The following is a 12130-nucleotide window of genomic DNA, read 5'->3' as shown; positions in this document are numbered from 1 at the left end:
GTAAGGGGTTTACCCTGCCAAGCCAGAGAAAAAAACCCAAATTGTTCAACCCAGCTAGAAAAACCTATGAAAATAACCCAAATAGTATAAACGGCAATACTAACAAACCCAGCCAGACAAAATTAAGAAAAATAAACCAAGTTGAAATCAGTATTAAACATACAATTAGAAGTTTTACTAATTCAAGTATATACAATAACTTATTCTCTCACCTACTATGAACCTACTATGAACCAAAAGGAATAATAGATTGGTTTTGTTCCTAACAACCCTGCGAAACCAAAAGGTAAACAAAAACAAAACAAAACAAAATTAATAACAATTCAGCCATATAGAGAACAAATGGCAACAGTTAAAAAACCCATATGGAAAATTAAAGAATAAGGATGAGACGTATTGAGATTTTAGATTTGATAAACGGTGGAAACTTCGAACAAAAGGGCAGAGAGACGGAAGAAGCGTCGCTGAGTTGGATTGGATGTGGATTTGAGGTTGGATTGGAGAGGCTTTAGCGTTAAGACGAGACAGAGTAGAGAGGAAAACCAGAGGCGTTGTTGATGCGTGAATGATTCTGCATTCTTTTGCTTTATTTTTTTGGTTTATATATATAACCTGTTTAGCCAGTAACCAGTATCCCTTAAAATTATACCAATGGTCAGGATTTAAACAACATTAAATCAAGGTGGGTACCGTACCCCCCTTTTTCTGGAGGGGGTACGGTGGAATGACCCGTTGATATAATATGGTGAATCACATGGTACTTTAATTAACTTTAGACTTTTTGTTTATATAAAATTCTTCAACGTGAGGTGTGTGTGTATATATATATATCAAATAATTTATAATTAATGCCTATCATACAATTCCTTTGCGTTATTATTCTTTTCTTCTACCTACAATTTCTACTATTCTCTTCTTCTACCTACAACTTTACAAGTACGTATTTGTTTACTCTACTTTTTTTTCCCATCAAATTGAATATATTTTGTGTATTTGTTTAAGTTGATTTCCTTAAGTTTAATCCAGTTTAGAGAATTATTATGGATTTTCAATTGATTTTTTTTTAATAATATTAGTTTTTTTTTTGATAAATTTAATAATATTAGTTTGATTGTTAAGAAATTATATAAGAAATTGATCTGTGAATCTATGATTAATGTTTGTACTATGTTTTTTTAATTATATATTATAATATGTTTTTAATTTTTAATTGCTGCTAAAGGGCTTGAATCAAGTTAGTACATCCATAGAACCATAACTTGCACAGACCAATGAGGTTGCATTGCAAAAATATTATTTTTTAAATATATTATACTCTTTGCAATTGTTGTGCATCTTATTAATATGTTATTATGTTTGTAATTGTTGAAGGTGTAAACATTTTTAATTTTTCAAAAATTTTACTTTTCATTTTTCTCTATCAAAATTTCTTTTGTTTTTAGATAAACGCTAATTTTTTTTTTTTTTTATTAGAATGGATAGACAAAGTCAAAGATATAATCTTTTGGATGAAATCGAAACTGAAAAAGACGATTGGAATATTAGAGTTAGAGTCACAAGAATGTGGGAAGTTCTTAACATTAAAACAAATAATGAACTTATGAGTGTTGATTTGGTGCTTCTTGATGAGAAGGTAAGTTTTGAAATAAGATAATAAAATTACTTTTAGCTCTTCAAATACAATTGAATTATATTTTCTTGATAAGTTTATTCTCATTTTTTCAGGATAATCTTATTCATGCAAGTATTAGAAAGTCATTTGTTAATCATTTTAGAGATATGCAAGAAGGTAAAATTTATCGAATAAAATATTTTGGAGTTGTCAAAAATAAGGATGCTTATAGGATTGTGAATCACAAGTACATGATAAGATTTTATGCAACAACATCTGTGAAGTTGTTAGAAACAAATGATGAACTTATTGCAAAACAAAAATTTGAATTGGTTCCATTTGATGAGCTGAAGTATCTTGCTGACAAAAACACAACTCTAATAGGTAATTTTGATTATACATTTATACTTAAAATATATTTATATACTATTATCTTCATAACTCATTATTTTGATTAATCACTTTATCGTTTGTAGATGTAATAGGAGAAATCGTAGGAATTTCTCCCATGGAGAAGATAGAGGTGCGTGGGAAAAAATTAAACAAAAGGCTAATTGAACTTCAAGATAACAGGTTAGTTAGATATTGATGAATATATTACTTAGATTTGTACATTTTTGTTAAGAGATAAATTTTTAATTGTCTAACAAAAATGTTTATGCAGGAGGGAAAAAATTAGAATCACATTTTGGGATAAATTTGCAAAGGCAATTAATGAAGAAATATGTTTTGATAATTCTATGCGGCCTATTATAATTATCACATCAACCACGGTTAAGACTTATATGAGTAAGCAATTCTTTCTTTTGATATACATGATATGTGTTTAAACATCATAATTTAAACTACTTATGTATGAATGATGGTAGGGAAATTATCATTGTCTTCTACAAACTCTTCAAAGTTGTCTGTGAATTTAGATATTCTAGAGGTCATAGAGTTAAGAAAAAGGTTAGTACAATTTTAAAATTACTTATTTATTTTAGTTCAATTTTATAATATCTTAAATTATTATTTTATGATACCAATAGCCATTTTTAATATGTTGAATTTCAATATAGTCTTGAAGAAATTGAATTCAGCCTTGATGAGAAAGAGAAGAAGATTGAGTCGTTGCAACTATCACGTTCAATCCTTGACCCTAATGAGATTTCTAAGATGAAAAGAACACTATTGGAAATTTTGACCTTTATAAAGACTGAAAAAGAACAGGTTAGTATTAAGTGTGCAAGGTATTGTTATCTCTTACTAGAACTTGGATTCAATTGTTAAATATAGTATGGCAGAGAGTAAGCAATGGTAATTCAGTTTAGAGGTGTTCAACAATCTCCCAAAAATACAAAATACTCATTAGAACACAATTGGCATGTTACAAAATAATAATTTTTTTTTTTAGTTGTTATCATTTTATATTTGATAGTTATTATGCCAATACATTTTATTACTTTTTTTATTATTATTATAATAGTTAGTTGTTTTGTTATTTCTTACTATTATCAATTCTTCAAAATACCTGTTAAGAGTATCATAATTTGTGCTTCATGGTTTGGTAAAATTCAATTTCCAGAAAATTCTCAACTAAGCCAAATACATATATTAATCTCAGTTTACTACAACTTCTTCAATAACCAAACAAAGATAAATGAAAAACCAACATTAAAATTTCTTTCTTTTCCCCCTTAATCATTCCAACAACACTAGACAAAGTAGTTTAGATAACAGATATTCCTTTTGTTATTATAATAATTATTTATTTGGTTATTGTTTATCAAATAAAATATATATATTATATAAGTTTATGATAAAACCGTACAACGCACAGGCCTTTAACTAGTATATAATAAAAGTTGGACTTAGAAGCCATAGTTGCGCCAAGTGGATTCATCAAATTGTAAAAACATTTTAAAATTTTTAGATTTAAAAATATATATTTTTTCTTCTCCTATAATTTCTAAGTTAATAAAAATCTTAATTTGATTACAATCCAAATTTTTAATCAAATCCTTTTATTAATATAATTTAGAAGTTGATAAAAAATCTTAATTGATAAAAAAACTGGATACTTATCAATTTGGCATACGTACTACTTTAATTCTTCTTATCAATTAATTCATTTCTTTTTCCATCCACCAAGGCACCGACACTACGCTTAGTAAGTTTATATATATTATTATATACACAGTTTTTCATTTATTTATTATCAATAAGTTTATATATTACTCCTATTATATACACGACTTTTCATTTGTTTATTATCAATAATTTTTTTATTTTGTTTTCTAATTAGTACACTATACACACCTATGTTTTTACTCCATTAGTATTTTTCTAGCCTTAGGTTTCTCTTCACTTCCAAATTCTTTATTTACATACATTCTCTTTATCTTATTATTTTTAAATTAATTAAAAATCTTAATCTCATTATAATTTAAAATCCTACATTAGTTAGACCTCTTTTAAGTTGATATATCATGTATGGAGTATTTTTTTTTTTTTGGAGAAGAGAAACTCACACCAATATATAAATCCATGAATCCCCTAGACATGGTTGATTGAAGTTTGAATTTTTTTTTTGGCTTACCATTATGTTTTGATTTGGACGATTTGCACAATTACATCCCATCTTTGTGGTTTGTTTAAAAGCTTTTTGTTGCTTGCTTTTGTAAATATTGTATTATGATCAAAGTTTTTGCTAGATATGCAGTTGCAGGTTAGATGAAATATTGTATTAATGCTACAAGTATGTCTTATCAATAGAAATAGATTAATTTATTAGTGTATATTCCTAAAAATGAATTTCTTGATTATTTCTAAATACTTTGTTAAATGATTGTTGCAACATCGCATGATTATTTTGATACTTTGTTAAATGATTGTTGCTGTTGACCTCACATGAATAACTATAGAATTATTTAGATTAAACTCTTGACGATTTACATATTTATTGCTAATATATCCGTACATCTCACGTTTAATTAAAAATTATATGTTCTATGCTTCTACTTCTATTATATGAGAACATTTTTCTTTTTAAAAATTTTGGTATGCATCAAGTGATTAGGTCTTTTTTTTTTTTTCCGTATATTATTTTTTGCCAATATCAAGAAATCATGCAAGTCTATAAGGACTTTCCCATTATATTTTGAATCTTAAATTTTATTGTCTTGCAAATTTAGAGCCCATTTGGATAGGCTGTACTAAAACTCTTAACGCGCATTTTTATCAAAAACGCAAATATGTGTGTGTTTGGTACTGTGATTTTACTAGAAATTGCGTTCTTTCAAACGCCATATATCACGTTTTGAAACTGAACTATCAACCAACTTTTTGAAAAACACCACTTAAAACGCAAATTCGTAATACTTTGTAAGGTTTGAATACCTAAAACACCCTCAAGCATTTGCTAAATGACAAAATCATCAGTCAACAAATAAACTCACCTCCCTAACTTTCCAGTGACAACACTGCTCAAGGCCTCAAGTGGAATTTGTAGCAACGGTGGAGAATGTTGTTAGAACAAGAATGAGTTCAGTTGTATCACTATCATAAATGGAAACAAGAAGGCACTACTTGTAGGAACAACTTGCATGTCCACTTGCTCTTCGTCCATGTTTACAAGAAGAAGTTTGCATTCCCATGTGAATGAAATCTCTCTTTCTCTCTCTCTCTCTCTCTCTCTCTCTCTCTCTCTTATCATTGCTATCTCTTTTTCACTTTCTTTATTTGAGGTTGATATTAGCATTGGGAAGGAAAAGTAATTGGGGGGTTATTTTAATTTGGTTTTTCTTTTAATAATATTTACCTTTTTTTTAAAGAAAGACTAGTGGGGATTAGTGAATATTGTTATTATTATTATTATTATTATTATTATTATTTTCATGAGCTACTTAAAAAATGATAGAATAACATCAATATCAAAATTAAGTCTTTAAGTATTTTTTGGTAATTTGCACCGAAACGCAATTTTAAACTAATATTATACACAAGTTTTACCAAACATTTTAGTGTGGTTTTCAAAATTGTGTTTTCCAAACGCACATTTTAAAAACGCTATTTTTAAAAACACACATTTTTAAACAGCTTACCCAAATAGACCCTTACTATATGTTAGTTATGATTTAAGTTGATTCATATTGGTGGGTATGGATGCCCCAATATATATATATATATATATATTTATTTATATCTATATATATTTGGGCATGCATAACCTTACCAAAAAGTATCACTTCTTAATTTTCATCATATTTGATGGGGATGAGAAATAAGAATAGCTCGTCCTTGAGTTGTTGTCCAGATCATATGAGAAATTACAAAAATTGGGCCATCTGCAGTTCGTCCATAGTGTCATCCAAGTCTAGAAATGTTGTCCTAATATAAAAAGGTCGTCCAAACTAAAGAATGTCGTCCAGCATGGAAACATTTGGACGACCCCTTAAAACTTGGAAAATCTTCATAATGAATTTATGCACAAAATCTTATAATTTGAACCACGTTTTACTATTTTGAAGTATGAGCAAAATTCTTGTTCATCGCTTTAACTTCCCACTAAACTCTTAACTTCTAATGGCAGTTGTAGAAGATAAGATTAAATCTTCTAACTTCTATAGCAGTTGTGAAAGTTAAGTCTAAATTTTCTAACTTCCATACAAGTTGAGGAAGTTACCAAACAAGTAACCACTCTAAATCTCACTATATAAAGACTTATCCATATCAAATGAAAGTAAGTTTTCCACCACTCCTAAAGTTGGAATTCTTGAGTTCTAAAAAGAAAAACTAACTTAAGTATCGGAGGATTCTTGGCTAGCTCATCTTGGTCACCTTTGATTTTGTGTTTCTTTCTTTTCAGGCCTTTCAAATAACCTTTAACCCATTGAAGACCAGAGCATTCAACCTGCTGATTTTATATACATCATCAATATCTAAAGGGTAAAGTTTAGTTACAAAATTGATTGTAACTTAAGGCTACAAATCACTCAATAAAATATATATTACAACATATTTTGAAAATCTAACCATTGAATTGCATGTTCTTTATGCTCTTAATACACATGTCAAATTTTGTGTCAATCGGATATTATTTACTATATAACCTGTAAGCTTATATTTTGTGCATAATTTTAAATTACAAAAACAAGCAATTTAAAAATTTTATTGATGACATAGCTATTAATTTTTAATTTTCTTAAAATTTTGCAAGCATGGAAGATATAAGAGTCAAAATTTATCTTCAATAAAAAGATATTGAGTGAGTTTGACATTTCCTTTTATATTAGTTTTATAATTATCTACCATCTTCTATTCAATTAATTTTGAACTTATATATGATTTTTTTAGTAGAAAAATTTTACTTTAGTTTTACTATCTATTTTAATTTAATTTTTATTAAATTAAAAAAAATATTTTCTTTAATATATATATGAGATTCTTGATTAAGCCGTGCATAAGTATAAAATAAAATAACAAACTTATGTTTGGCTACAAAATAAGACCACTAAAAAAAAAAAAAAGGTGCGTTCGTGTAAGTGCTTAAGCCACGCAGTTCAAAAAAATCCCTCTAATCTCTGTGTCTCTCTTACCACACAATTTATTATCACACAATTTTGGTAGCAAAATTTGAGAGCAAACTTTGTCTGGTTTTTGAAGGGGGGAAAAATGCAATCTTTATTTAACATTAAGGTTTTCACTGATTTTAATACTGGTACGAGGCGGTTGGTTGTTGGCCGAGGAAGCTGTGGAGGAGGGTTGTTCGGAGAATCCGAGGTCGGAGTAATAAGGAGACAACACCACCAATGGTTCAATTCCAGATATTCATCCAAGAATTCTAGGATTTTAGCTTGTGCTAATAATGGTAATGGTAATGGACCGGGTCAGACTCCGAGCTCAACTCCGATTCCGAGTTCCAGCTCCAGTTCCAGTTCTAGTTCGTTCTTTTCTCGTAGCCAAACCTATGCTTTGTTAAAGCAGCGATTGGAGGTTGCCGCCAAATCCGAGGTACACAACACAGTTTAGAACGTTCTTGGCAATTTTTGTTTTTGTTTTTAATTATGGAATTTCAGTTGGGTATGTTTGAAACTTGTTCAATTATTGAGATAAAGTAAAAGTAAAGCAAAGTTGCAACCCAAAATACTTTGTTTTTTTTTTTTTTTCTTTTTTTGGTTGTGTTCAATTGTTGATGAGTGATTGTAGTTGAAAATGTTTTGTTTTTTATTTAACAGGATTATGAAGAAGCTGCAAGGATACGTGATTCGTTGAAATCATTCGAGGAAGAAGAACCGGTTTTACGTCTAAGGAGATTGATGAAGGAGGCAATTGCTGAGGAGAGGTTTGAGGTATTCAGTTTTTGCATTTCTCCGAATGTGGATTGCGAATTTCTTGGTCTTATTTTAGACTTCAAATTTGGTAAACTTGAATTTTAGGATTGTTACTATTGTCTCCACAAGTTTAAAATCAAGTTGGTGTTGGTTTGGTTTACAATAAGCAACAATTATAGTGAGTTTAGAACCTATGGAATCTGCCCCATGATCATTCCTCTTTAACGTCAAGCGAAGACGCCAATGAGTGCCTCTTTGGTGAGGTCAGGATTCAATCCCAAGTCCCTTATTCCACAATATGAGACTTTACAAGTTGAGCTATCTAAAATCCACTGTAGGTGTCAATGGCTACTAAGCAGTGTTAGTTTTGTTATAAACCTTATCTAGCAGCAAATTGTTGTGCTGTTGGCTTTCATCTTCTTTTTCGTCAATTTATTTTGAAGTAGTATCTTGCCATAGCTTTAGGATATAAGAATCCAAAATTTTTTGCTACCCATTGCCCTCTTGGACAAGAGAAGCAAACTGAAAAACTTATCCTAAGTAGACATGTTGTCATGCTGTAGTTGTGTTCTATCATTCCAGTGAATATTCTTTTAGTCTCAAGCCTAAAAGTAACATTAGGGCAAATTGCAAGACTTTCCAAATTGTAACTAGTATCTCCTAAAGCCTTTCCTGAAGTTAGGGCAACTTTCACCTTTCCCCCTTTAACTAGGACATTGCAAAGTCCCCCATTTAGTTTAAAATATAGCAATGTTCCCCCTTATCTTTTTGTAATTAGCACTTTACCCATTCCCTTAGTTTTTTTACATCAAATTAACAGTAATTTCACACTTTTTTTGTAAAAATGTGTCCAGACCCATATATTAATGACCTTAATACCTTCCAATAACAAACACATCATATTCACAACTTGAAGGTTTATCATTGTGTATGTGATGTGTTTCTTGTTGGAGGGTATTAAAGTCATCATTGTGCATGTGATGTGTTTCTTATTAGAGAGTATTAAGGTCATTCACATGTAGGTCTGGACATATTTCCATACACACACACACACACACACACACACACACAAAAATAAAAAACCATTAATTTAACAGAAAATACTAACGGAATGGGTAAAGGGCTCAATCTCATTATGGAAAGATAATGAGGGACATTGCTATGTTTTAAACTAAAAGGGGGACATTGCAACTACCCTATTTTTAAGGGTGGGAAAGTCCACTCTTCCCTTACAATTATGTGAATCTGTCTCTTATATTATAAAGGTTGGTGAAATAGTGTACTACATGCAATTCTTGAATTTTCAATTAGAAAGGAATTAGAAGGATATGGAAGCTTATTATAATATAGACACGTCTTGTTTCTGCCCAATGTTTAGTTTGGCCCTTCATTGAATATGGACAATTCTACAGTCTACACTATTGATCTTTGGTTTCAAGCTTAGATTTTTAGCCTTTATTTCCGAAGTATGACGCAGATCCATCTTAAGCTCTCCCATCTATGAATTTCGCAATGATTTTTTTTTTCTTTCTTTTTTGAGAACTTCTTTATTGCAGGATGCAGCTAAATTTCGTGATGAGCTAAAGGAAATTGCACCACACGCTCTTTTAAAATGTTCAAGTGATGCAACAACCTTGGTATGTTAAGAGCTTGATTTATTTTATTTTATTTTAATTTCTTTTTGCTCAAAGTTTAGTTAGTCAATTTCAATTTTGCCTATATATATATATATTTTTTTTTTTCAGTTTTCATATGGTTTCTCTTTGGTCTTTTCTTTATGTCCATTTAATATTCTGTAAGAAAGTTAATTTTGTAACTACATATTTATATTTTTCAAGCCCTCCTCCATTTTGGTGTTTTGATAGATATGTGCCCCTGAATGCTGGCAGAAAAAGAAAAGGAATGGACTTTGGTGTTTGGACATTCAAGTGTTCCTAGATTATCTTTCTGATTGGTATAGAATAGACTAATATAACAAAGTCTTTTTAAAAACTGTACAATTATTGGTAGATCTAAAATTAAATCTCTCTTTTTCAGGGGATCAGGGTTCAAGTCAGGAGTGTTTACATAGAGGGCCGTAGTCAACCTTCAAGGGGCCAATACTTCTTTGCATATAGAATAAGAATTACCAATAATTCAGACCGCCCCGTTCAACTTCTCAGAAGACATTGGATTATTACTGATGCCAATGAAAAAATTGAGAATGTCTGGTGAGTAAATTATTCTAATCTTTACTGTCCATCTCTAAAGTCTTCCTAGATAATTTTTTATTTTATTTTTCAACTGGTCCTATTACTTCATATGGGTTGCATTCCTTAGAGAGAAAAAAAGTACTAAATTTTGATCCTTCTCCCTTTATTTCAGGGGGATAGGAGTTATTGGAGAACAGCCTGTTATACTTCCTCATACTGGTTTTGAATACTCATCTGCATGCCCATTAAGCACTCCCAATGGCAGAATGGTAAGATAGTATTGTTTTGCTTTCTCTTTTATTACTTACATGGAAATTTATGAAGTTAGATTAATGGGTATTGTATCAATTGAAAAAAAATCAGGGAAAGAAGCATTTTCAGTTTCTTAGCTTAGGTTTGTACCATTATGATCAGTTATCAATTGAATGTCAAAATGATACATGGCTTGAGAATTTTGCTTGTAAGCTGCACTATTACATGACAAGAACTTCCAGAAATGAATCGCTAAAATATTTCATATTCATCATCTTGAATACTTAATTTATTTTTCCCAACATTAGGGTCCAAAAGGACAAACTAGAGTTTAAAACCTTCCATCAACATTATTTTTCACATCATTGAAAATTGTGTAAATTAATCATCTTTCCTTGAGCATCATGACATGGAGTTCGCATTTAATGCCTTTCATTCACCTAGTATTTGCCCCATCAAAAATAAGTTGCATGTCTTGCAGACAAGCATACTCCATTCTTGTGGGGTATGTTGTTTTTCCTTGCCTTGCCTTGCCTTGCTTGCCTTTTTTCTCCCCTGATATGGTATTCATTTCATTGTTCGGTGATAGAGCTCTGGTGCCAAAATACTGTATGCAAGGTCTATGAGAGATGTTTGCAGCTTGGAGAAAGGCTTATTGAGTTAAAATATGTGTAGTACTGTTACATGTACTGATGTACTTTCAAGCTAATTATCTGTTACAAGATCTATTTACGTTTATGATGATGCTGTCTTATGTTTAACGTACCTAGAAAATCAAAGTTTCTTTGGTTTTGCTCAAATGCAGGAAGGTGACTTTGAGATGAAACACATTGATAGAGTAGGCTCTCAGTCTTTTAATGTGGCCATTGCCCCATTTTCTCTCTCAATACTAGGAGATGACACTGATAGTTTATGAGACATCATAAGCAGCTTCACTTTGGAGAGGTGGAATTGCGTCAATAAGATGCATAAGCGGTTATCAAATTGAGGGTTCAGAAAACAGTTTTACCTGTATCATGCAATGTAAGTTTGACGTGCATTCTGCATTGTAAGCTTTGAAAGGCCTCTCCATTCTGGGGGAATAAAAGTTCATATTCTCATCATTGTTTGTCTAGATGGATATGAGTAATTGAAATTATATATAGCAAACTTATAAAGAAATCAATTTGTAGATATGAATATATAGGACAGTGTGCTGACAGTTTTTGGTCCAACAGCATGGAATTCAGGGTGGATTGGTACTGTCTTCGAATTTGGACAAGCCATATAAATTATGGTTATTTATAGATGTAATGGTACTAAATCAATGTCAATTATATTTTATGATCCTGATTCTTAAGGCAGTGATTAAATATTATTGATCAATGGCCTTTGATCTCATCGTTAAAGGTATGGCCTTTTGATCTAGTGATATAATTATGGTCAAGGAGTTTTTAAAAATGCAGAATCAATTCTTTAAATGGAGTCTTTTTGCAAGTAACATTTTTCTTATTGATGCTCTCTCTCTAATGAATAGGAAATTAAAAATTCTTACTTTACAAATCATGGCCTAATTTTATTAGGAAAGTACTGCGAGGTTGAATTATTGAATAAATAATGCCTTTTGCAAATAACATTTTGTTATTCATTGAAAAGAAAAAAGGTTATTTTAATTTTGTTATTTATTATTTTTAAAGAAAACTGGCTTTAGGACAAGCTTTTGGTTTTTGTTTTCCCATAAATTCTATTTTTTACTTGATAATGGAATTTATTGAACCAAA

General features: G+C 30.2%; 2 protein-coding genes across 2 annotated transcripts; both read left to right on the top strand.

Annotated features, from left to right (window-relative positions):
- Positions 1–1863: 1863 nt before the first annotated feature.
- Positions 1864–2905, top strand: LOC115964333. The gene is made up of 6 exons (XM_031083667.1): positions 1864–1996; positions 2089–2185; positions 2277–2401; positions 2482–2563; positions 2674–2824; positions 2891–2905. The coding sequence occupies exons 1-6, from the start codon at positions 1864–1866 to the stop codon at positions 2903–2905; spliced, it is 603 nt and encodes a 200-aa protein (XP_030939527.1).
- Positions 2906–7190: 4285 nt separating this feature from the next.
- On the top strand, positions 7191–11702 carry LOC115962446. The gene is made up of 6 exons (XM_031081284.1): positions 7191–7606; positions 7831–7944; positions 9483–9563; positions 9964–10136; positions 10291–10387; positions 11176–11702. The coding sequence occupies exons 1-6, from the start codon at positions 7268–7270 to the stop codon at positions 11284–11286; spliced, it is 915 nt and encodes a 304-aa protein (XP_030937144.1). The 5' UTR covers positions 7191–7267; the 3' UTR covers positions 11287–11702.
- Positions 11703–12130: the final 428 nt, after the last annotated feature.

This window comes from Quercus lobata, chromosome 10 (genome assembly GCF_001633185.2).
Source record: "Quercus lobata isolate SW786 chromosome 10, ValleyOak3.0 Primary Assembly, whole genome shotgun sequence".
In the NCBI taxonomy this organism is placed as follows: Eukaryota; Viridiplantae; Streptophyta; class Magnoliopsida; order Fagales; family Fagaceae; genus Quercus; species Quercus lobata.
This window is presented reverse-complemented; position numbering and strand designations above follow the sequence as displayed.

Excerpts from the sequence above, each read along its gene's own strand:
- LOC115964333 (XM_031083667.1), top strand. The coding sequence starts at position 1,864 with ATGATAAGATTTTATGCAACAACATCTGTGAAGTTGTTAGAAACAAAT. Across the intron at positions 2,402-2,481 it reads CACGGTTAAGACTTATATGA|GGAAATTATCATTGTCTTCT; the intron begins GTAAGCAATTCT and ends GAATGATGGTAG. Across the intron at positions 2,564-2,673 it reads GTCATAGAGTTAAGAAAAAG|TCTTGAAGAAATTGAATTCA; the intron begins GTTAGTACAATT and ends ATTTCAATATAG.
- LOC115962446 (XM_031081284.1), top strand. The coding sequence starts at position 7,268 with ATGCAATCTTTATTTAACATTAAGGTTTTCACTGATTTTAATACTGGT. Across the intron at positions 7,945-9,482 it reads TTGCTGAGGAGAGGTTTGAG|GATGCAGCTAAATTTCGTGA; the intron begins GTATTCAGTTTT and ends TCTTTATTGCAG. Across the intron at positions 9,564-9,963 it reads CAAGTGATGCAACAACCTTG|GGGATCAGGGTTCAAGTCAG; the intron begins GTATGTTAAGAG and ends TCTCTTTTTCAG.